Source organism: Populus trichocarpa, chromosome 4 (assembly GCF_000002775.5).
Source record: "Populus trichocarpa isolate Nisqually-1 chromosome 4, P.trichocarpa_v4.1, whole genome shotgun sequence".
NCBI classification, from domain to species: domain Eukaryota; kingdom Viridiplantae; phylum Streptophyta; class Magnoliopsida; order Malpighiales; family Salicaceae; genus Populus; species Populus trichocarpa.
Genome location: NC_037288.2, coordinates 1969073 through 1994682, shown reverse-complemented (window position 1 = coordinate 1994682; position 25610 = coordinate 1969073). Strand labels below are relative to the sequence as shown.

Genomic DNA, 25610 nt, shown 5'->3' with positions numbered 1-25610 from the left:
ATGGTATTTTTTGACACTGTTATCACTGAATTTAGGGTTTTTGAACTAATTTTAAGGTTATTTAAGATTATAAATGGATTTCAAAGGTTTTCAAGTGTTTTCTATGCATTTTAAATAAAATATTTATTGAAAACTAAATTTTAACATAAAATACTCATGTCCCGGCTTTCTAGCAACCCTTACCAATAGATAACATGTCATTTGTAATGATTCTATCTCTTCTAAAAAAAAATAAAAAGTGAATAATATATATATAAAAGAGGCCTAGTGCGTGGGTTAAGTCTCGTTGTTTTAATGCTTTAGGCACGCATGCTAATGCTATTGCCTGGCCTATTTTTAATTTTTTTTTTGTTATTTTGATTAAATAGTGTTCAATAAATTTTATTTTTTTCATGAAATTTTATAACACAAGTACCGTATTTCCTAAATAAAATTTGTAATTTACTCTGTTTCAGACATTTTAATTTTTTTTAAAGACTAATTTGTAATTTACTCTGTTTCAGTACCGTATTTCCTAAATAAAATTTACGCTTCATTATATTGCCTTATCATTTAATGTAGTACAATTTGAAAATAGGATATTTATCCATGAACTATTCCAACTGGTAGTAGGTTACACTGCATAAAGTTATGCATTTCCAGATTTTGTAGCTAAATTGAACCTTAGTGTTGAATGATCAACTAAGAAGACATAGAATTAATTAAATAAAAATCAATGGAAGTCTGCAATCATAAAATGCTAGAACAAGCAGTCTTCATTGAATTGTTTTGGCAATAGAATATATCATAATGAACCTGGAGGATCATAAGAAAATAATTGCTTGATTTTTAAGACCTTACAGCATTCATAAATTTTCATCTCCAACTCTCTTTATAAACTGACATGCATGCATGTTTTGAAGATTATTTTCTTTGCATTAACGAGGATATAGTTATTGTTGGGTTGGTTGCCATTAATGTGCAACAACCATTGACAATTGCAGCAGCTGCAGCTGGAGTTGCACCAACCATGTGCACCCATCCAAGATGTCAAAGGTTGGCAGCCACTATTGTTGAAAAAGAGCTGGAGTTGGCAGCCACCTTTGTTGAAGAAGAGTTGGAGCTGGTGGCACCATTCTTGCCTATAAATAGGCAGCAAGAGAGTAGAGCAAACTGAGTAAGAGAGGTGTGAGAATGTGAAGAGTATAGAGAGAAAGTGGAGAGCTGCAATGGCAGCAAGGCTGCTGCCATTGCAGCAAGGCTGCTGTCATTGCAGCAGCTGCAAGTGCAACAATGAGAGTTGGGAGTAGAGTTAGAGTGAAGTGATCCTCCTCCTCCATGTATTTGTTTTGTATCCTTTCTCTAATCTCTAATAAAATGGACTCTCTCCCGTGGATGTAGGCGGTTTTGCCGAACCACGTTAAAATATTGTGTCAGTGTGCTTTACCTTCCTATGAGCAAATATCAGTACACCCCCGGTCCGCGCATGGGGGAAACGGAATCCCCAATAATTGGTATCAGAGCTGATGGTTTAAAGAGGTGTTTGATTTTTGCTCAAAAATGAAAGTTGTCAAAATTGTGTTTTGACCATACCACTGTGTAGAGGAGGAAGAGACGAAGCCAACGGTGAAAACGGCGTCAAAATCGGACGTCGGACATGGCCGCACTCTCCATCACTCTCCGGCAAGGCGTCTGCCCACGCGCGCCCCACGCGTCTTCTTCACCCGGATGAGTTGACCCGACCCGAATACCAGTTGACTCGACCCATGTGGCTGACTCGGATAAGGATGACGTCAGCATGACGTAAAAGTGACGTCATCATGAACACTAGACATGTGAGGGATGACATTAGCATGATGTAATGTGACATCATCATGTACAGTAGCATGGCCCATGATGACATCAGCCTGATGTAATGGTGAAGTCATCATGCACAGTAGGCATGCCATGTCAGCAGCCACGTCATAGACCAGTCAGCGTCCAGTCAATAGCCACGTCACCAAAGTGGGACCCACCTGTCACGTCACCAGACTCAAGCCGAACTGAGCCGAGTTGAGCCGAGCCGAGCCAAAAAGGAGCCGAGCCGAGCCGCGAGCCAACGGATAAGATTCTGTGCAGCGGAGTCTACGTGCAACCGGATCTGAGATTGAATCTGGGCCGTTCATCAGGCCAGAATTGTTTTGATCAAATCTTAGCCGTCTGAAATGCGATTTGGACGATTTCAGACTTGTTTCCAGCTAATTTGATCGTTCCGGATGCAATGGTACGGTACGATCGTTGAGATTTGAGACCAAAAGTGGTGGTGGTGAATTAACAAAAGAGATTGCCCGATTAGGAGGCATCTAAAGGTCATCGTGGTGGTCGATGATGATGAAGAAGAAGAAGGTGCACATGTTTACCCAATTATATGTGCTAAAATGCTAAGTGGGGAGAATTTTAATTGCTTTGAAGGAAGGCAAAATTGGGACACTCTGGACACCCGATCATGTGGACAATTAGAGGTGTAGAGTGAAAATTAAGAAAGACCAATCTTGACGAATCTAAGCACTAGTAGTCTCGCCAGATGTTGAGAAATGATGTATTAAACCAGTATATTCCAGATCACTTGTAAAGGAAAGCCGCAACAAAGCTAGCAAATGGTTGTATATACGGAAAGACAGTACGATGGATAGATATGGCCTAAGAAGTTCTGTCTAGGAGATTGGGTTTTAAGCGGGACCAGTGTGACCCCTCCAATCTTTCCTGGGAACTTGCTTAGTGGAAGGATTATCCATATGGTACTATTTTCATATATATAGCAGTTTGTAATGAAACAGTTGAAGACTAGCAGGATGGCGGCACAAGGGAACAGTTGGGTTCCAAAAGTTCAAGGATCTGATGGAGTGGTGATTTCTCCAAAGAAGTTAGATTCGGTGACTGTGATTTCTCGAAGGGAGAATTGATGAAGACCCTGATAATGGAAGAGAAATACAGCAAGGGGATAAAGATTGGCACCCTATTTTGACTTGGACAGGTGTTATGACAGGATGAGCTGCTGTCAAACATAAGCAAGGAATATGGAGAAATCTGGAGAACAGAAATTGCACGAGTGCACATGGAGATTGTGCAGGAGTACTCGTAGGATCCAACGAGGTACTGTAATGAGACAACAGGTGCAAGGAGAAGAAGTGTTCCCAGATGAAGCTCAGAGCAGAGACTGTTAAAGTTTGTACAATAGGAAGTCTCTTATGCTCTTGATGAAGATAATAGGCGAAGACCTTTCCAATGCATGCAAGGATGGAAAGAGAGCTGTTGCAGAGGCACCTAATTGAGGGGGTGCAAACGCCTGTGATAAAAGGCGACCGCCTATGATGAAAGGCGAAGACACCAAAGAGAGTTGGTGTAGGTGGAGCTGTCAAGCAGAAAGGCACAGAAGCTCCAAACATAGAAATCGAGGTGGAGGATTGCGAGGAGTATACCGCAAGTTTCTCTTTCTATGTAATCAGTGGCAGTTATCTCTCCCATAGTACACATGGTGGTAGAGAACTTTTTTGGAGCCACTTTGAAGCATCTCAGCTGAAGGAGGATGCGACCGCCCCATGACAACGGGCGAAGACACCTTAGATGGAAGGTGTGTAAGGGCCATGATATGAGCCCAAGATTAGACCGCCCCATAACAACGGGCGAAGACGCCTTAGAGAAGGTGTGAGGGCTGCGATAGGAGCCCCATTTCAGACCGCCGCATGACGACGAGCGGAGACACCTAAGGAGAAGGTGTGTGGGCCACGATAGGAGCCCAAGTTCAGAACAACCCCAGAGCCAATGTGATGGCTGGATATGAGTGGACAGATGGATAGCCAATGAAGTGGCTATGATGAGTATGAAGACAAATGCAGGATTGACTTTCATGGATATTGCCCCCATGCTAAAGATCAATGAGCTAGAAGACATTTACCTTGGAAAATAAGTGGATGACTTGTGGAGCATTAAGACGCGGCTGCTATGAAGGAGCAGAGGGCATGTGCAGGTTCCCTGAACAAGTTGACTCTTGTCAAGGTGGTGAGCTCAGTGAAGGCATTGTAATACTCAGTATCAAGACATATATGGATCAACCTTTAATGGGCTGCCCCCATAGGTGAAGGTGGAGAGCTACCTAGACTCTTGAGACTAAGAGCGAGAGACTCACGGAGAAGTAAGGCGTGGTTCCTAGGGTGGAACAGAGGGCAGGCGCAACTCCTGGATGAGTAGACTCTTGGAAGAGTGGTGAGCTCGTGATCATATTGAGATACTCAGATAATGACTGTCGCACTTGGAAATGGTAATTTCCGTTTGAGGGGGTGTTGTAAGCCTTGGTGTGAGGCTTGATGAATCATTCCGGACCGAGCATGGTTGTAGTGATCCTTTTGTGATGTGATGTGGCATACCATCTAGTTGTAGTGATCCTTTTGTGTGAGAAAAGGTGTGCTTTGGTGACTCTGGTGATTGAAAGGTTTGGCGAGTACCTGTAAACTTGGCCACAGGCGCTCTCGGAATGGTAAGCTTGGAAGAGCTGCAGGATGCAAGCCTGTGCTGAAGAAGCAAGAGGACAGTTGCCCTACATGAATGGCAAAGGGGGTGATTGTTGGGTTGGTTGCCATTAATGTGCAACAACCATTGACAATTGCAGCAGCTGCAGCTGGAGTTGCACCAACCATGTGCACCCATCCAAGATGTCAAAGGTTGGCAGCCACTATTGTTGAAAAAGAGCTGGAGTTGGCAGCCACCTTTGTTGAAGAAGAGTTGGAGCTGGTGGCACCATTCTTGCCTATAAATAGGCAGCAAGAGAGTAGAGCAAACTGAGTAAGAGAGGTGTGAGAATGTGAAGAGTATAGAGAGAAAGTGGAGAGCTGCAATGGCAGCAAGGCTGCTGCCATTGCAGCAGCTGCAAGTGCAACAATGAGAGTTGGGAGTAGAGTTAGAGTGAAGTGATCCTCCTCCTCCATGTATTTGTTTTGTATCCTTTCTCTAATCTCTAATAAAATGGACTCTCTCCCGTGGATGTAGGCGGTTTTGCCGAACCACGTTAAAATATTGTGTCAGTGTGCTTTACCCTCCTATGAGCAAATATCAGTACACCCCCGGTCCGCGCATGGGGGAGACGGAATCCCCAACAGTTCTGTGATAGACATATCATTCACGGACAAAGGCTTCGACTTGGAAGTAGATCGGTCAGACTCCAGCTCTGTTGTTGGAAACGTCGGGACGGTCCTGCTTTGCCCAAAGTATGCCGGCTCTCGAGGCAATGGTAGCGTTACAGAGAAACTAGTGAGCATGAGAACTATTGTTGACAACGTGGGTCTATCGTTTGGATCTTCTTGAACACACAATAAGCCAATATGGACGCATCTAGTGATCTCATTTCTGGAGTAAGAATCTCCGAAGCTTGAATCCATTAGTTCCAGTACTGCCCCATTTTTCCATTGTTTCCATGCCTGCAACAATCAGTAGCTATGTATGGAAAATTCTTCTTCCTTTTCTCACCTTTCAAAAATACTCGTTGGTTTTAGCATAAATATAATAAAATTTGTGCAATTAAGTTTCTCTTACATAGCTCACAAGGTCCAGGCCATTGTCTGATTGATAGAAACTGCTGTTCTTTTTGCCACTAATAATCTCGAGTATCAAGACACCGAAACTATACACGTCCGACTTAACGGAGAACTGTCCGTGCATTGCGTACTCTGGAGGCATGTAACCACTAGAGTGCCCACCAATCAGCATAGGATACAGAAACATAACATCAACAATTAATGCCTTCAATATATACTCTAAGATAAGGATTTAATATATGGCAGTGTAGATGAACAAAATATTGCATATAGGCTTTAAAAGTACTTACAATGTTCCAGCGATTTTGTTGGTATTTCCTTGACTTTGATCCCCTCCAAAAATCTTGGCCATACCAAAATCTGCAATCTTGGGGTTCATTTCCCCATCCAACAAAACATTGCTTGCTTTAAGATCACGGTGGATGATTCGGAGACGGGAATCTTCATGAAGATAAATAAGACCTCGAGCAATCCCCCCTATGATTTTGTAACGACTTGACCAATTCAACAGTCCTTGTTTTGCAGGATCTTCATGAATTTATATAAAAAATTAAATAATCGGATGGAGCTAAGAAAAATAAATAATCAGGATGCATCACACACAAAATATATGTTAAGAGAAGCCAAACCAAATAGGAAGTAGTCGAGGCTCTTGTTTGGAACAAATTCATAGATCAGTATCTTCTCTTCCCCTTCCAGGCAATAGCCCAATAGCCTGACTAGATTTCTATGCTGAAGCCTGGCTACCAATACCACCTCATTCTTAAATTCTGCTGCACCTTGTCCAGAATTTTTTGATAGCCTCTTCACAGCTATGTGTTGTCCATTAGGAAGTGTTCCCTGAATATACCGGGATGATTATTTAGATGGAATTTAGATTTTAACGACTGAACTCAGGAAAAGTATGTCAGTTTGACTTCTTACCCTGTAGACATCGCCAAATCCACCCTTACCAATCTTGTTCTCTTCAGCAAAATTGTTTGTAGCAGCTTCAATGGTTCCCAATTGAAATTGTAATGATTGGACCGAAGTGATTTCATCCCCAACTACAGGAAATGGAAGAAAAGAATAGTTCAAAGCCAGCCGATATAGCAAATTAATTGGACTAATAAAAATAAAATATTGGGTAGATTTCTCTATATGTTTTCTACACCATTTCCCTCTTGAATAGCGTTGTATTCCTTCCTTGCTTTCTGGTGCGCATAACAGTAGCATAAGGAGAACAATAGGACCACAAAAGCACCAGCGGGAACTGAAATGTATACAATTGTCCGTGATGAAGCCTTCCTTTCTCCTGCATATAAATGAACAGTTTTTTGGTAATATGGTAGAAATCATGTCTTAAAAGTGGTAATGAATAAAATCCATACCACTGGGATTTAAAGAGGTTGCTGGTGGTGTTGGCGGAGATGGGGAACTTGCAGGAGGGGGTGGGGCTGGCGGAGCAGTGTAGAAAGGGTAAGTTTCAAACCTCATACTGCAACTTGGTGTGAGAACATTACCCCCTTGCTTTCCATTACAGCACCTAGGAATATCGCTGACGCAACCAGATAAGCATATTCTGCATTGAGATGGAGATATATCTGGAGTGCATTGTACCATTCCATATATTCTGTTAAATGCTGTTCCATTTGTGTCTCCCATTGCAAACAAATTACTAGAAGACGCAGCGCGAGTAATAAGCTGGTCCATCAAGCCTCCCAAATTGGCATTAAATTGATTTTGACCCGTAACATCTCCAATATCATTCACATTCCACATCCATGCTTTCGGCCATTCCTCTTTTACAGAGAATATAGAACGGTTAGAGTAACGTAGCATGCACCTATCATACCAAATAATTGCTTCTTTGTAATTCGGGCAGCGAATCATGATATCTTCACGGGTGGTCTTGATGCAACCCTGACATAACTCAGGGGAGTTATCTCCTCTGCACAGGAAGAGCGCATACACTCTATCAGAATTCTGACCGACACTGATGCTGCTAAAATCATTGCTACGAGAGGCATTTTCGTAGAGAGAAGAGAGAGAGGCATTGAGGTTTAATGGGAAAGAACTATTCGTAGTATAAGTAGAATCATTCGTACACATATGGTATCGATATTCAAATTGTTGGGCTGCGATTAAAGGAATGAACAAGATAACCGTATAGAAAACCGAAAGCCAAATAGAATGGGCCATCCTGTATTTAAGTATGCAATAAATGTGAAAGAGGTTGAGGATTAAGGAGTAAAGGTTTCTTTATAGCTGAAAGAATGAAATGCTAGCTGAACTTGGCAACATTTAGGAGGCCTAAAGGAAAATGTGAAGCTTGAATTTCCTGAAGATCCAGCAGAAAAATCTGAAGTATTTGTGTAATAGGAAAACCAGATAGCCAAAGCGAAAGTGCTTTTCGTTGCCTTAAAAATGAGGGTATTGAATCTCTCACAAATCAAGTTCTGTTAGTCTTTTATTTGAAATAGGATAGCAAATGCAGGAATGGAAAACTAATGGCCTTAATTGTTGTTTGGTTTTAGGTGAGAAACACTCAGGTTCGTTGAATATGTAATAGTGACAAGAAAAGCGTCAGAGTCAACACGGTGCCCGATCGTAGCGTCTGCCAATTAAAGTTATTGTGGAAATAAGATGAAGAAAAATGCATCAAGAACACCTCCAAGGTAGAGAAAAAGGTGACAATGATAGTAGGGCCTGCAAATTAAAATCATCATGAGTCAAATAGGGGGCCAGATCGTATGGTCGGCGGATCGATGCGTATAATATCCGCTGAAAACTCTGTAAAGTATCTCAGTAGTCGTGGAAAAGAAGAAGGAAAATGAATCATGAACACCTCAAATTAGGGAAACAAACTTAATGCTCGTAGAAAATCAAGCACCAGGAAAGCAACAAGGAAAATTGACTTCACTGGAATGGGGTACAATTCGGGCTTGTTGGGCATGTGAAACGTGGCCCAACCGAATTCAAGCCTTAATTAAGGCTTGGCCCAGTAGCAGCCAGTGATGACATAGATGGGCTTTCTCAATCTTAGGTCATTCATGCCCAATTCTTTAATTTCCTAATGGAAGGCCTAGTGGGCCTTATCCTTCTCTTCCATTCCAACTTAGAAAGAAGTCAGCATTTCATTTTCATGTTTTTTTTTTATTTGTGTTTTACATATGCATCTCAATTAATTTTTTAGATTTTAAAATTAATAATTATATAAATTTTTTGATGATTCTAAAATTTATTTTTATATTTTGATTTAATTTAAAAAAATAACTTAGACATTGTAATGAACAAACACATGTCTACACATACACATGACATTTCCACACCAAGACCAAAATCATCACGTCTTGAAAGCCAAAATCAATTCTAATCCTTCCAATCTCATCATGTGGTATTAATTTCCATTCTTATTCAATCTAAAAAGACACCCTAAGAGCGTCGGGTCACCACTCAATAGTGTGGACCCCAAACTTTTAATTTTCTGCAATCATCAATTAAATAAAAATCATCAATCAAAAAATAAGGAACATTTTATCAAAATAAATAAATAAATTCAATAATGTATTAAAAATTGTTCAAAAATTCATTAGGTGGTTAGAGTTGAGCTGAGGCGGTTGGATAAAAAAGATGCAATTGAGGCGCGTGCAAGCCACGTGCTAGTGCAGAATAAAAGTTTTGGCTCGTCGTTGCATGTGTTGCGCGGGTCTAGGAGGCGCCTGGATGGGCCTATAAGGTGTGCCTCCTTTTCGTCTTTGTTTTTGTGTTGGCGGTGTTGTTCATTGCCGCTTACAGAAGGAGATCGGGCGACCTAAAGTTTCGTTCTTCTTTCTCTCTCTAATGTAACAACTTTCTCTTTTTTTTTTAAATAAATTAATAATCAAGGCTGCTATTGTGGTGGTTTGGGTCCTCGATAGGTTGTTAAAGCTATTTTGTTGCTAAGGGTTTCCATCATTGTGGCTGGTCGGTGGCTTCTGGTGTTGAAGTTGTCGTGAAATTGCCGTGAATGGAGGGAATCGGCGTTGCATTACTGGGTTTGTTGGTTGCGATTAGGAAGGAGGAGCTTGAAATTTGGTTGGTGATGAGTGGATGGGTTGTCATGACTCATGAGGCGCTGAAGATGGCGGTAGTGGGAGATAGTGTGGTGGAGGGTCATAGAAATGGGCGTCAAAGTCAACATGGGCGTCAAAGTCAGCTAAGGAATTTTTTGCATTTTTTGAATTTTTGAGAACACAATCAACATTTGCATCAAAGTCAAGTCCCGACAACTAGAAATCTACATTCATAAAATGCAAGAACAAGCGCTCTTCATTGAATTGTTTTGGGAAGAAAATATATCATAATGAACCAAGAGGCTCACAAAAAAAATTTGTTTGATTTTTAAGACTATACAGCTTTTATAAATTTTCTCCTCCTACCTTCTGTACGTATAAACTAACATGCATGCCTGTTTTGAAGATTCATTTCTTTGCATTAACGAGGATATAGTTCTGTGATTGACATATCATTAACGGACAAAGGCTTCGACGTGGAAGTAGATCGGTCAGACTCCAGCCCTATTATTGGTAAGCTCGAGCCGGTCCTGCTTTGCACACAATATGCCGGCTTCCGAGGCAATGGTAGCGTTACAGAGAAACTAGTGAGCATGAGAACTATTGTTGTCAATGTTGGTCTCTTTTTTGGATCTTCTTGAACACACAATAAGGCAATATGGAGGCATCTAGCGATCTCATTTCTGGAGTAAGAATGTCCTAAGCTTGCATCCATTTGTTCCAGTGCTGTCTGTAAGGACTATGGACACCACCTATCTCCACATTGGTATGATATTGTCCACTTTGGGCCTAAGCCCTCATGGATTTGCTCTTGGGCTATACCCAAAAGGCCTCATACCAATAGAGATATTTGTTCATCCTTATATACCCATGATCCTCCCCATTTCTAGCCAATGTGGGACTTTGGTCGTATACCCAACAATCCTTCCCTCGAACAAAGGACCACTGAGCCTCCCCTCAAACCGATCATTCATCCGTCCACTCTCTACCAACCAGGATTCTTCATTCTCTACTTCACCGTGTTGGGGTTAGGACACGTCCATGAAGCATCCGGAGAGCACTACCTGACTTGAGAGTTTTTGCTCTTTCTAGGTCAACTCCTCTTCACCGTGTTGGGATCAGGACACGTCCATGAAGCATCTGGAGCACACCGCCTATCCAATAGAGCTGATCCATGGATTACATCGTGATTGGGGGCCCACCACCTTTTGTTCGGCATTCCGAGGATTCATCCATCATGGCTAACTCTGGGGCCTGGCTCTGATACCACTTGTAAGGACTATGGACACCACCTATCTCCACATTGGTATGATATTGTCCACTTTGGGCCTAAGCCCTCATGGATTTGCTCTTGGGCTATACCCAAAAGGCCTCATACCAATAGAGATATTTGTCCATCCTTATATACCCATGATCCTCCCCATTTCTAGCCAATGTGGGACTTTGGTCGTATACCCAACACGGGAGAAGCCATTTGATTATATAGGGAGAGAACAAGATTTACAACAATAGAGGAGGAGGAATCATCCTCTCTTTAGCAACTCTCAACCTCACTCTATTTCTCTCTTCTCAGTGCTGCAATGGCAGCTACTGCTGGCTGCCTTGGCAGCCCACTCTCTCCTACATTTCTCACATCTTTGGCTCTTCTTTCCCTCTCTCAACTCTCTCATTTTGCTCTCAACCGTATGCCTCTATTTATAGGCATCCATGGTGCTGCTCCACTTGTTCTTTGGTCAATAATGGTGGCTGCCAACTCCAGCTCTTCTTCAACAAAGGTGGCTGCCAACTCCAGCTCTTCTACAACAAAGGTGGCTGCACCTAGCAGCCCTCTTTGACAATGGCAATGGCAGCCATCCTCTTCTAGAAGATAGGTTGTAAATGCTCTATGATTGCTGCACATAATGGCAACAATCCAACAATCACCCCCTTTGCCATTCATGTGGGCAATTGTCCTCTTGCTTCTTCAGCACATGCTTGCATTCTGCAGCTCTTCCAAGCTTACCATTCCGAGAGCGTCTTTGGCCAAGTTTCCAGGTACTTACCAAACCTTTCAATCACAGAGTCACCCAAGCACCCCTTTGCTCACTCCAAAGGATCACTTCAACTAGATGGTTTGTCACATCTCATCTGAAGAGTGTTAACACTTGTCTCTGGAACAACATTCCCTTCAAGCATATCAACCATGCTTGGCCCGGAATGATTTATCAAGCCTTACACCAAGGCTTACAACACCCCCTCAAACGGATATTTCCAAGTGCGACAGTCATTGAGTATTTCAATATGATCACGAGCTCACCACTCTTCCAAGAGTCTACTCATCCTGGAGTTGCGTCTGCCCTCTGTTCCTCCCTAGGAACCACGCCTTACTTCTCCGTGAGTCTCCCACTCTTAGTCTCAAGAGTCCAGGTAGCTCTCCCTTTTAACCATGGGGACAGCCCATTAAAGGTTGATCCATCTCTATCTTCATACTCTGAGTATTACAATGTCATTACTGAGCTCACCACCTTGACAAGAGTCAACTTGTTCCCGGAACCTGCGCATGCCCTCTGCTCCTTCATAGCAGTCGCGTCTTAATGCTCCACAAGTCATCCACTTATTGTCCAAGGCAAATGTCTTCTAGCTCATTGATCTTTAGCATGGGGGCAATATCCATGAAAGTCAATCCTGCATTTGTCTCCATACTCATCATAGCCTCTTCATTGGCTATACACTTGTCCACTTATATCTAGCCATCACATTGGCTCTAGGGCGTTCTGAAATTGGGCTCCTATCATGGCCCTCACACCTTCTCCTGAGGTGTCTCCGCCTGTCGTCATGAGACGGTCTGAACATGGACTCATATCATGGTCCTCACACCTTCCATCCGAGGTGTCTCCGCCTGTCGTCATGAAGCGGTCACATCCTCCTTCATCGGGGATGTCTCCAGTAGCTCCAAGATTCTCTACCACCATGTGGACTTGGGAGAGATCACTGCCACTGATCACATAGAAAGAGAGAGTTGCGGTGCACTCTTCGCAATCCTCCATCTCATTTTCTATGTTTGGAGCTTCTATGTCTTTCTGCTTGATAGCTCCACCCACACCAACTCTCTTTGGTGTCTTCGCCTTTTATCGGCGGTCGCACCCCCTTAATTAGGTGCTTCTGCAACAGCTCATCTTTCCATCCTTGCATGCATTGGAAAGGTCCTCGCTTGTTGCCTTTATCAAGAGCACAAAGAGACTTCCTGTTGTACAACTTTTTCACACAGTCTCTGCTCTGAGCTTCATCTGGGAACTCTTCTTCTCCTTGCACCTATCGTCTCATTACAATACCTCGTTGGATCCTACGGGTACTCCTGCACAATCTCCGTGTGCTCTCGTGCAATTTCGGTTCTCCAGATTTTTTCCCTATTCCTTGCTTATGTTTGACAGCAGCTCATCCTGTCACCACATCTATCCAAGTCAAAATAGGGTGCCAATCTTTATCCTCTTGCTGTATTTCTCTTCCATTATCAGGGTTTTCATCAATTCTCCCCTCGAGAAATCACAGTCACTGAATCTAACTTCTTTGGAGAAATCACCACTTCATCAGATCCTTGAACATACGGAACCCAACTGTTCCCTTGTGCCGTCATCCTGCTAGTCTTCAACCATTTCATTACAAACTGCTATATATATGAAAATAGTACCGTATGGATAATCCTTCCACTAAGCAAGTTCCCAGGAAAGATTGGAGGGGTCACACTGGTCCCGCTTAAAACCCAATCTCCTAGACAGAACTTCTCAGGCCATATCTATCCATCGTACTGTCTTTCCGTATATACAACCATTTGCTAGCTTTGTTGCGGCTTTCCTTTACAAGTGATCTGGAATATACTGGTTTGATACATCATTTCTCAACATCTGGCGAGACTACCAGTTCTTAGATTCGTCAAGATTTGTCTTCATCAATTTCCACTCTCCACCTCAAATCGTCCACATGATCGGGTGTCCAGAGTGTCCCAATTTTGCCTTCCTTCAAGGCAACTAAAATTCTCCCCACGTAGCAGTTCAGCACATATAATTGGGTAAACATGTGCACCTTCTTCTTCTTCTTCTTCTTCATCTCCATCGACCACCATAATGCCCTTCAGATGCCTCCTGATCGGGCAATCTCTTTTGTTAATTCACCACCGCCATTTTTGGTCTAAAATCTCAACGATCGGACCGTACCATTGCATCCGGAACAATCAAATTAGCTGGAAACAAGTCTGAAATCGTCCAAATCGCATTTCAGACGGCTAAGATTTGATCAAAACAATTCTGGCCTGATGAACGGCCCAGATTCAATCTCAGATCCGGTTGCACGTAGACTCCGCTGCACAGAATCTTATCCGTTGGCTCGCGGCTCGGCTCGGCTCCTTTTTGGCTCGGCTCGGCTCAACTCGGCTCGGCTCAGTTCGGCTTGCGTCTGGTGACGTGGCAGGTGGGTCCCACTTTGGTGACGTGGCTGTTGACTGGACGCTGACTGGTCTATGACGTGGCTGCTGACATGGCATGCCTACTGTGCATGATGACTTCACCATTACATCAGGCTGATGTCATCATGGGCCATGCTACTGTACATGATGATGTCACAATTACATCATGCTAATGTCATCCCTCACATGTCTAGTGTTCATGATGACGTCACTTTTACATCATGCTGACGTCATCCTTATCCGAGTCAGCCACATGGGTCGGGTCAACTGGTATTCGGGTCGGGTCAACTCATCCGGGCGAAGAAGACGCGTGGGGCGGGTCTGCGCGCGTGGGCAGACGCCTTGCCGGAGAGTGATGGAGAGTGTGGCCATGTCCGACGTCCGATTTTGACGCCGTTTTCACCGTTGGCTTCGTCTCGGCCTCCTCTACAAAGTGGTATGATCAAAACACAATTTTGACAACTTTCATTTTTGAGCAAAAATCAAACACCCCTTTAAACCATGTGCTCTGATACCAATTGTTGGGAATTCCGACCGGTGATGTTCTGATATTTGCCTATAGGAGGTAAAGCACACTGACACAATATTTAACGTGGTTCGGCAAACCGCCTACATCCACGGGAGAAGCCATTTGATTATATAGGGAGAGAACAAGATTTACAACAATAGAGGAGGAGGAATCATCCTCTCTTTAGCAACTCTCAACCTCACTCTATTTCTCTCTTCTCAGTGCTGCAATGGCAGCTACTGCTGGCTGCCTTGGCAGCCCACTCTCTCCTACATTTCTCACATCTTTGGCTCTTCTTTCCCTCTCTCAACTCTCTCATTTTGCTCTCAACCGTATGCCTCTATTTATAGGCATCCATGGTGCTGCTCCACTTGTTCTTTGGTCAATAATGGTGGCTGCCAACTCCAGCTCTTCTTCAACAAAGGTGGCTGCCAACTCCAGCTCTTCTACAACAAAGGTGGCTGCACCTAGCAGCCCTCTTTGACAATGGCAATGGCAGCCATCCTCTTCTAGAAGATAGGTTGTAAATGCTCTATGATTGCTGCACATAATGGCAACAATCCAACACTGTCCCATTTGTCCAATGTTTCCATGCCTGCGACCATCAATAGCTATGTTCAGAAACATTCTCTTTTTCTCCCCGTCGTTGATCTTGGCATAAATAAAATAAAAATGTGTACAATTAATTTTCTCTTACATAGCTTAGAAGGTCCATGCCATTGTCTGATTGATAGAAACTGCTGTTCTTTTTGCCACTGATAATCTCGAGTATCAAGACACCGAAACTATACACGTCTGACTTAACGGAGTACTGTCCGTGCATCGCGTACTCCGGAGACATGTAACCACTAGAGTGTATCCAACAATCAGCATCGATTACAGAAAAAGAACATCAACAATTAATCCCTTCAATATATACCATAATTAGCTAATTGAAACTGAATCAGTTTTCCTACTTTCAAATGATTTTGGCATCTTACATGGATTGTCGAATCAAATCTGAAAATTAATGACTTGTAGATTTAGCCTATATCATTTGGTGAAGCAAGGGATTTTTATGAATTAATATTTAGAAAAAAAAATGCACAACAATTGATTATCGATATATGTTATTGGTCGAATATTTTCAACAATAAGGCATGACCTTATATAGTTTTTAACATGTATGTTCTATATATTAACAAAAAAATTTAATTCGAAGATAGGTTAATTTCCTCATGCTCGGATCAACATACACGTGAATTAAGATTAGTCTTTTTTTAAAAGGAATTGTTAGGAGCACTTTCCACATTATCTTTAGCGTACTTTGAAAAATTAAATAAATTCTCATCTTCTTTTATGTAACTTCTCTTTTGATAATGTTTTAACATGGATGAAGTTATGCTTCACTAAAAATAAGGGTTTAATAAACGATAGTGTAGACGAACAAAATATAGAATTTAGACCTTAAAAGTACTTACAATGTTCCAGCGATTCGGTTTGTAATTCCTTGACTTTGATCCCCTCCAAAAATCTTTGCCATACCAAAATCTGCAATCCTGGGATTCATTTCCCCATCCAACAAAACATTGCTTGCTTTAAGATCACGGTGGATAATTCGGAGACGGGAATCTTGGTGAAGATAAAGGAGACCTCAAGCAATGCCCCCAATGATTTTGTACCGAATTGACCAATCCAACAGTCCTTGTTTTCCAGGATCTTCATGTATTTATCAAAAAAAAAAAAAATTAATTCAGAATGGAGCTAAGAAAGATAAATAATCAGGATGCATCACACGCAAAATATTGGTTAAGAAAAGTCAAACCAAATAGGAAGTGGTCGAGGCTCTTGTTGGGAACAAACTCATAGATTAGTATCTTCTCTGCCCCTTGCAGGCAATAGCCCAATAGCCTGACTAGATTTCTATGCTGAAGCTTGGCTATCAACACGACCTCATTCTTAAATTCTGCTGCACCTTGTCCAGAATATTTTGATAGCCTCTTCACAGCTATTTGTTGTCCATGAGGAAGTGTTCCCTGAGAATGCACTTTCATCAATGGCTGAGCAAGCAATTTTTCATAATTTCTTTAATCCTAATGCAACAAGGTCTTTTCTGTTCTTCATAATTTAAACGCATCGCGAATTGCTTACCTTGTAAACCTCACCAAATCCTCCTTCACCTAACTTGTTATCAGGGGAGAAATTGTTTGTGGCAGCTTCTATAGAACTCAAATCAAATTGCAAGGACTCCACAGTTGAAATCTCATCTCCATCTACACAACACAGACAGATCTTCGATTGAGTTTTTGAGAATATTATTATCCAACATCGGCAGAGCACACAACAGAAAATACACTGTTTTGTTCCAATTAGAAAAGATTTCTAATGTTCTTTACCATCTTTTTCTGGCAAGGAAACTCTTTTTTTTCTTGCCCTTCTTCTCAGGAAACTGAACCCTATGCAGAAAAGCACCATAGAAACAGCAATGGGAATGACAATGGCTACAATCACAATTATTGAAACATGGCCTTTTTCTGAATGAAAACAAAAATGTGTCAATCATATGCAGTGCACAGTAATTCAGTGAGATAATTAATTGCTTTATTCTTCACGATATATTTTAAGTTCTAATACAAATATTTTTCTTAAAGAAAATGAAATAATAATTTCGGATGTTCAGAAAATAAGAATCAAAATTACATTTATTGAGTTTTCTTAGCTTCTTTCAAACTAGATTCTCTTGGTGAAAATTTAAAACGAGAGAAAGAGACAGCAATATTGCTATTACTATCAAAAAGTGAAAACAAAAAGCCTAAGGGATTGGTTCAGTGTACTACTCCCTTCCCTAACTTTTTAAATTTGAATCTCGAAACCAACACTCATAAGCATTTATTTTAAAAAATATATGTCTTTAAGATCTCTTGAAAAAGGATAAACTGGTTATATAATACTTCAACAATTTAATGGAAAGAGCGAAAACTGAAAAAGAAAAGAAAGGACAGGGTTGGATTCCCATTAATTATATAGGTAAGCACAAGCTTTTAGTTTATATGAGCTAAAAATCGGAAATGGCAAGAGAAAAAATATAAAAATTGATCCGAAGTCTTGGATACTTCTATCCATTGACTATTTTACAATACATGCATGGTTTAAGGATATGTATATTGTATTTCTAGTCAAAAAATCAATTATTTTATTCTTCAAAATATATTTTAATAATAATAATAAAATCATTATCATTATTATTATTATTATTATTATTATTATTATTATAAAAGAATAATTTTGAAAAGATAGTAGCATTATTACTATCATAAAAGAGAGAAAAACAAATGCTCTTAGACACTGACTCCAAAGTTATAAAAAAAAAGGAGTAAATTCTTTTAACCATTATTCTAACCCATTAAAATTAATTAGTACAAACATACTTTGATATGTAAAAAGTTATAATTATATATATGAATTCTCCACCCTTTTTGAGTTTATGTTATCATCTGAAAAAAAACTATTTATGTTCACATTTAAAAAAAATCCAAAGAAAAATCTTAGGAAGGAAATAAATTTTATGTAAGAGATAGAAATGCTCAAACAAATACAATAAAACATTCCATGAAATCTTAAATTGAAATATTAATTATCCATTTATCACAGCATGTTTCATCAATAAATCCATTTCCTAATCCATCTTTGAATAATGTTAGACTATCTGGTGATTTACAAGACCCAGAAGATTGCAACTAATTACTTTTTCATAACAGAAATAATTAAGTAAAAAATTAAACAAAATGAATTTTAAGCAATATTTAATCTTTAATTTTTGTCTTCTTAATTATAAAATAATAAATTATTTTTCTAGTGAGAATTAAAAAAATGTAATTTTTCTTAGAAATATGCCATAAATAAATAATTGGAAAAGGAATTGAATTTAATTTTTTAATCTTTTTTTTAAGTTACAATAAAAAACCTAATACGTGTCTCTTTTTTTTACAAGTCAAAATTAGCAACAAAAAATTTGCTTGATCATGAAGGAAGGACAATTATAATCAATTGTTTAAATTGAAACCAAATAAAGACTATGTTGGTCCAACTAATTAATTTGGACAAAGCAAAAGAAAGAAAAAGAAAAAAAAAATCAAACCAACTTTACCTTTTGGTCTTGTCAATGGAGAGGGAGGAGGAGGTGGTGGCTTTGCCGCAACCGTTGTTATATTATAAAACTTAAAGGTTTCATACCGGACATTACAACTTGGATATAGGATGCTTGCTCCTGGCTTTTGGCTACAGCAACTAGGCAAAATAGAAATAGCTATCCTAAGACATCGATTACAATCCGAGCTTGACAAGTCCGGTGTGCACTGCGCAAGGCTGTACAAGTTTAGAGACTTGGTAAAATATACTTCTTCAACTGCAAACTTTTTACCTCCTGAAGTAGCAATTGTAGCCTGAGTGACTGTATCATTCATGGTGGTTGCCACTAGCCGGTTAAAGCGTTCAGGTTCGTCTGCGATATTCTGATCAGATTTAAACAGGAACTCTCCAGGGTCTTGGTCCATGGTAGCGAAAAAAGCCCTGTTTGAGCAGCGCAAGAGGCACAAATCGTACCATAAAATGACCACTTTTTCAACTGGGCAACGTTGGATTGCCTCTTTGGCAGCCAAGGCGACACAATTCTGGCAAGCATTTTTGTTAACGTCGCCACGGCAAAGAAACAGGCCATAAACATCATCAGGGTCCAGCCCTATAGAGGAGTTGTAGAATCCATCAAGATTATTGCGGGTTGCATTGGACACAAGTGAAGAAAGAAGGAGATTTAAATTGGCTTGGTAAGTGCTGTTTCTCGTGTAAGTAGTATCGTTACTGCATGAATTATAGAGAAAAGAAGGGTCCTGTGATTTAGTGATAGTAGCAAGGCTAAGCGAGGAGAGTAGGACTATGAAGAAATTGAGAGACTTCATTTTTTATTTTTTTTTGTTGATCAAGTTCTCTAGCAGCGAGCAGCTCTTATTTTTTCACCTATCCCAGCCAAAATATGAAGACTGAATCAAGTCAACGAAGAAATAATGCTGCATTCACTGTTTGCTTGTGCTTTTAGGGGAGAAAAATAGGTACGTGCTAATGGTCTTGATTAACTTTCAAAACTACTCCATTATTGTGTAGAACTGACCTATTAAACTTTCAAGGAGACACAAGTCTTCAAGGTAATGCGTGGGTTGCAATGCTAGTGGACGGAGAGTCATTATCAATCACTGTTCTTTGCCGTGTTGCTCTCTGCTTTCCTGGTGTGATCATTTCTTTAAATTTTCTACAAAATGTTTTTTCGACTAAGGGATTTACATTTGCAATTATCTGTCTATTAGAGTTTCGGGATACTTCTAGTTTTATAATTATAATAATTTTATAATTTTTTTTATAAAATAATTAACCTAACATCATGTCTTCTATCTTGACGATCAAATGCCTAATACAAGTTATAAATCAAGTACACTCGGTAGGTTCTAGCCATGCATAACCTCAAAAGGATTGAATTAAGTACACTTGATGTGTTCAACTCGTACTTTATAAGTATATTCATTGGGGAAAAAAATTTGACCCACCACTGGTTAGATCGAAAATTTAAATGTTAAAGATGGTTCAAAGGATTAATGAACAACTATAAAAATATTCGCTTTGACTAAAAAGGCAATAGAGTAAGTCGCATAGACATTTGTTTGGTTTAAAGACTTTTGAACACATCTCAAATAAGATTATCCAACCAAGTACAATAGTTTAAACCATATAATATTTAAGTTATAACAATCAATATTTATAAAATAGAAAAAAGATACAGAACCAAGAGAGAGAATTAAAAAGCATTAGAAACAGCATTATTGTTTTGAAATACATCTCATTGAGGCTCATAAAAAATAAATTGTTTGATTTTTAAGACCATACGGCATTCATAAATTTTGTTCTCCAATCCCCTGTATAAACTAACATGCATGCATGTTTGGGAGACTGTTTTCTTCGCATTAACGAGGATATAGTTCTGTGATAGACACATCATTCACGGACAAAGGCTTCGACTTGATATTAGATTGGTCAGACTCCAGCTCTGTTAATGGCAAGCTTGAGATGGTCATGCTTTGCTCAAAGCTTGATGGCTCTCGAGGCAATGGTAGCGATATCGAGAAACTAGTGAGCATGAGAACTACTGATGTCAATGTGGGTCTATCGTTTGGATCTTCTTGGACACACAGTAAGGCAATATGGAGGCATCTAGTGATCTCATTTCTAGAGTAAGAATCTCCTAAGCTTGGATCCACTAGTTCCAGTGCTGCCCCATTTTTCCATTGCTGCCATGCCTGAAACAATCAGCAGCTATGTTAGGTAACATTCTTCTTTTTCTCCCCTTTTAAGATGAGTAGTTGATCTTGGCATGAATAAAATAAAAATGTGTACAATGAATTTTCTCTTACATATCTTAGAAGGCCCATGCCATTGTCTGATTGATAGAAACTGCTGTTCTTTTTGCCACTGATAATCTCGAGTATCAAGACACCGAAACTATACACGTCTGACTTAACGGAGTACTGTCCGTGCATTGCGTACTCCGGAGACATGTAACCACTAGAGTATATCCAACAATCAGCATCGATTACAGAAAAAGAACATCGACAATTAATGCTTTCAATATATACTCTAATAAATAGCTAATTGCAAACTGAATTGGTTTCGTATATCCAAATGATTTTATCCTCTTAAATGGATTGTCCATGCAAATCTGAAAGTAATGACTTCCACATGTAATCACTTTCCTCGAGACTTTATTCGCCTCTATCATTTGGCGCAACAAGGGATTTTTATGAATTAATATTTAGAAAAAAGAGAGTTAAGAAACCCAACAATTGATTATGTCGTATGTTTTTCATTATTATCATTATTTATTTATTTTAATTCAAAGATAAGAGGCATCCTCAAGCTCGGATCAACATGCAAAGTCTTTTTTTTTTAAGTAATTGTAAGGGTGCTCGTTTCACATTATCATTACGTACTTTGAAAAATTAAATAAATTCTCATCTTAAATTTAAAACTAGAAAGTAAAAAAAAAAGGAAATATAATAGGACAACTTGAAGTTGTTTTTAAGAGTTTGTTAACCGTAGTTATTTGTTATAGCCTCTTGTTTTTTTTTTTTTTTTTTTTTGTAAATTCTCTTTTGATAATGTTTTAACTTAACAATATGGATGAAGATATGCTTCTATAGTAACACTAAAGATAAGGGTTTAATAAACGATAGTGTAGACGAACAAAATATAGAATTTAGGCCTGAAAAGTACTTACAATGTTCCAGCGATTCGGCTTGTAATTCCTTGACTTTGATCGACTCCAAAAATCTTTGCCACACCAAAATCTGCAATCCGGGGATTCATTTCCCCATCCAACAAAACATTGCTTGCTTTAAGATCACGGTGGATAATTCGGAGACGGGAATCTTCGTGAAGATAAAGGAGACCTCGAGCAATCCCCCCTATGATTTTGTAACGACTTAACCAATCCAACAGTCCTTGTTTTGCAGGATCTTCATGTATTTATACAAAAAATTAAATAATCAGGATGGAGCTAAGAAAAATAAATAATCAGGATGCATCACACGGAAAATATATGTTAAGAAAAGCCAAACCAAATAGGAAGTAGTCGAGGCTTTTATTGGGAACAAATTCATATATTAGTAACTTCTCTTCCCCTTCCAGGCAATAGCCCAATAGCCTAACTAGATTTCTATGCTGAAGCTTGGCTACCAATACGATCTCATTCTTAAATTCTGCTGCACCATGTCCAGAATATTTTGATAGCCTCTTCACAGCTATGTGTTGTCCATTAGGAAATGTTCCCTGAGAATGCACTTTCACCAATGGTTGAGCAAACAATTTTTCATAATTTCTTAAATCCTAAAGCAACAAGCTTTTCGGTTCTTGAAAATGTAAACGCATTGCAAATTGCCTACCTTGTAAACCTCACCAAACCCTCCTTCGCCTAACTTGTTGTCGGGGGAGAAATTGTTTGTGGCAGCTTCTATAGTACTCAAATCAAATTGCAAGGACTCCTCAGTTGAAATCTCATCTCCAACTACACAACACAGGTAGATCTTCGATTGAGTTTTTGAGAATATTATCGTGCAACATCGGCAGAGTACACAACAGAAAGGCACTGCTTTTTTCCAATTAAAGTAAAAAAAAAAAAATTATGTTCTTTACCATCCTTTTCTTTCACCGAATCTCTGTTCTTTCTTCCCCTTCTTCTCAGGAAACCGAAACCCAGGCAGAAAAGCGCAATAGAAACACCAACAGGAACGACAATGGCAATAATTACAACTGTTGAGACACGGACTTTTCCTGAATATAAACCAAAATGTTTCAATCATTAGTTATTTCTTTAAATATATTATACCTTTTTTTTTTATTTACCACCATAAAAGATTTATTCATGTTGGGATTTTATTTATTTATGTTGAAATTTAAAAAAAAAACTAAAGAAAAATGCTAGAAATGAAATAAATTTTATGTAAGAGATAGAAAAGCTCGAACATATACAATCAAAACTTTTCATGAGAAATTAAATCAAAATATCATTCATTTATCGCCATCAATCATGTTTCATCAATAAATCTATTACCTAATCCTTTATTGAATAGTGTTACACAATCTGTTCATTTATAAGAAGACTCAAATAATTGCTACAGTATTAGCTAATTGGTTTTTCATAACTGAAATATGTAAAAGATTTAACAAAAAGTATTTTAAGCAAAAAAAAAATTTTGTCTTCTTACAAGAAAAAAAATATTTTTTTTCTAGCGAGAATAACTAATTCTAATACGTGTCCCTCTGTCTCGGTTTTTTTCTTTTATAAATAAGCCATAAATAAATAAATAATCGGAAAAAAGTATTAAATTTAAAAAAGATTAACTGGCTTTTTTTTTCAAATTATTTTTCAATTGTTTTTGTAAAATTACAATAAAAATTCTAATACGTGTCCCTCTGTCTCGGTTGTTTTTTTTTTTTTACAAATCAAAATTAAGAAAAAAAAATGGATTCATCATGAATGGAAGAACTACTATAATCAATTGTCTAAATTGAAACCAAATAAAGACAGTTGGTTCAACTAATTAATCTCGACAGACAAACAAAAAACAACTTTACCTTTTGATCCCGACACTGGAGAGGGCGGAGGAGCACGAATCACGGGCGGAGGAGGAGGTGGCGACTCTGCCGCCACTGCTGTTGTATTATAAAACTCATAGGTTTCATACCGAATATTACAACTTGGATACAGGACTCTTGCTCCTGCCCTTTGGCCACAACAACTGGTCAAACTAGAAATAGCTATCCTAAGACATCGATTACAATCCGAGCTTGACAAGTCCGGTGTGCACTGAACAAGGCTGTACAAGTTTAGAAACTCATTAAAATATACTTCTTTAGCTGCAAACTTTTTAGCTCCTGAAGTAGCACTTGTAGCCTGAGTGGCTGTATCATTCATGGAGGTAGCCACTAGTCGGTTAAAACGTTCAGGTTCGTATGCGATATTCTGAGTGTTATACAAGGTCACTCCTGGGTCTTGGTCCATGGTAGCGAAAAAAGCCCTGTTTGAGTAGCGCAAGAAGCACAAATCGTACCATAAAACGACCACTTTTTCAACTGGGCAACGTTGGATTGCCTCTTTGGCAGCCAAGGCGACACAATTCTGGCAAGCATTTTTGTTAACGTCGCCACGGCAAAGAAACAGGCCATAAACATCATCAGGGTCCAGCCCTAAAGAGGAGTTGTAGAATCCATTAAGATTATTGCGGGTTGCATTGGACACAAGTGAAGAAAGAAGGAGATTTAAATTGGCTTGGTAAGTGCTGTTTCTCGTGTAAGTTGTCTCGTTACTGCATGAACGATAGAGATAAGAAGGGTCCTGTGATTTAGTGATAGTAGCAAGGCTAAGCAAGGAGAGTAGAGCTATGAAGAAATTGAGAGACTTCATTTTTGGTGATCAAGTTTTCTAGCTAGCAGCTCTTATTTTATCTACTAGCCCTGCGAATATATGAAGATTTAAGTCAATGAAGTAAATAATGCTTGCATTCACTGTAAAAATAGGTACGAGCTAAAGGTCTCGATCAATTTTCAAAACTACTCCATTGTTGTGCAGAACTGACCCATCAAAAATTCAATGAGAACATGGAAAAAAAAAAGGGAAGAATCCTAATCAAATTAATTTGTGGAAATTTGTTAAGTGAAAACTGTTGTTGGATGGCAACAGAAGGTCTTGATCAACTTTCAAAACTACTCCATTGTTGTGCAGAACTGACCCATCAAAAATTCAATCATGAGAACATTGAAAACAAAATAGGGAAGAATCCGAATCACATATACATTATAGTAGTATTAATCTAGGATTAAAAAAGAAAAGAAAGGGTCATTGATAACACATCGAGACTCTGCTTTTAATATATTCAATATTATTAGAAAAATATTAACAAAATGATTTTAACGATACCTTATAAATTAATACTACTATGAAAATTTATTAATTATTCAAGCTATTATTTCACACAGTATAATACCAAAGGAACTCCACATATATACATGCATTCAAATAATACAATTAAATTTTGATCCATCTGAATGAGACAGACTTACTGGATGCGATCAATGTGCCTTTAACTTGTGAAATTATGACTGATGAAAATGAAAATTCAAACTACCAATGAACAAAATCAGTACAATACATGTGGAAAACTTTGAAGTACACAAATCCTTAATAAGTTGATGCACAAAGAGTTTTAGGGAAAATTGTTTGTTCCGGAGAAAATCCTTGGATAGTGATGAAAATGATCATGGATGCAAAACTAACTTTAAGAACCTGTTTAAAAGTTGAGAGTAGAGGATGCATCTCTTCATTAAAATGAATATGATATTGAAATTGAAATTTTTATGATTTTAGTTTTTTTTTTTGGATTAAAATTAATTATTAATTAATAATATTTATTTTAATGGTGATTATATTGATAATTATAATATAAACAATGACAATAATATTAGTAATGATATTATCAATAATTTTCTTTTTAATAATTTTAAGGATG

The 25610-nt window shown here is 38.9% G+C and overlaps 1 protein-coding gene across 1 annotated transcript; it reads right to left on the bottom strand.

Moving 5' to 3' along the window:
- Positions 1-727: 727 nt before the first annotated feature.
- LOC18097422 (uncharacterized) lies at positions 728-24707 on the bottom strand. The gene is given in 14 exon segments (XM_052452267.1): positions 728-5429; positions 15224-15374; positions 15987-16224; positions 16331-16541; positions 16657-16778; positions 16902-17039; positions 18653-19463; positions 20517-20846; positions 20961-21111; positions 21824-22061; positions 22164-22374; positions 22488-22609; positions 22738-22875; positions 23680-24707. Coding segments are annotated over 14 exon segments (4068 nt in total). The 5' UTR covers positions 24509-24707; the 3' UTR covers positions 728-5051.
- Between the last annotated feature and the right edge of the window lie 903 nt (positions 24708-25610).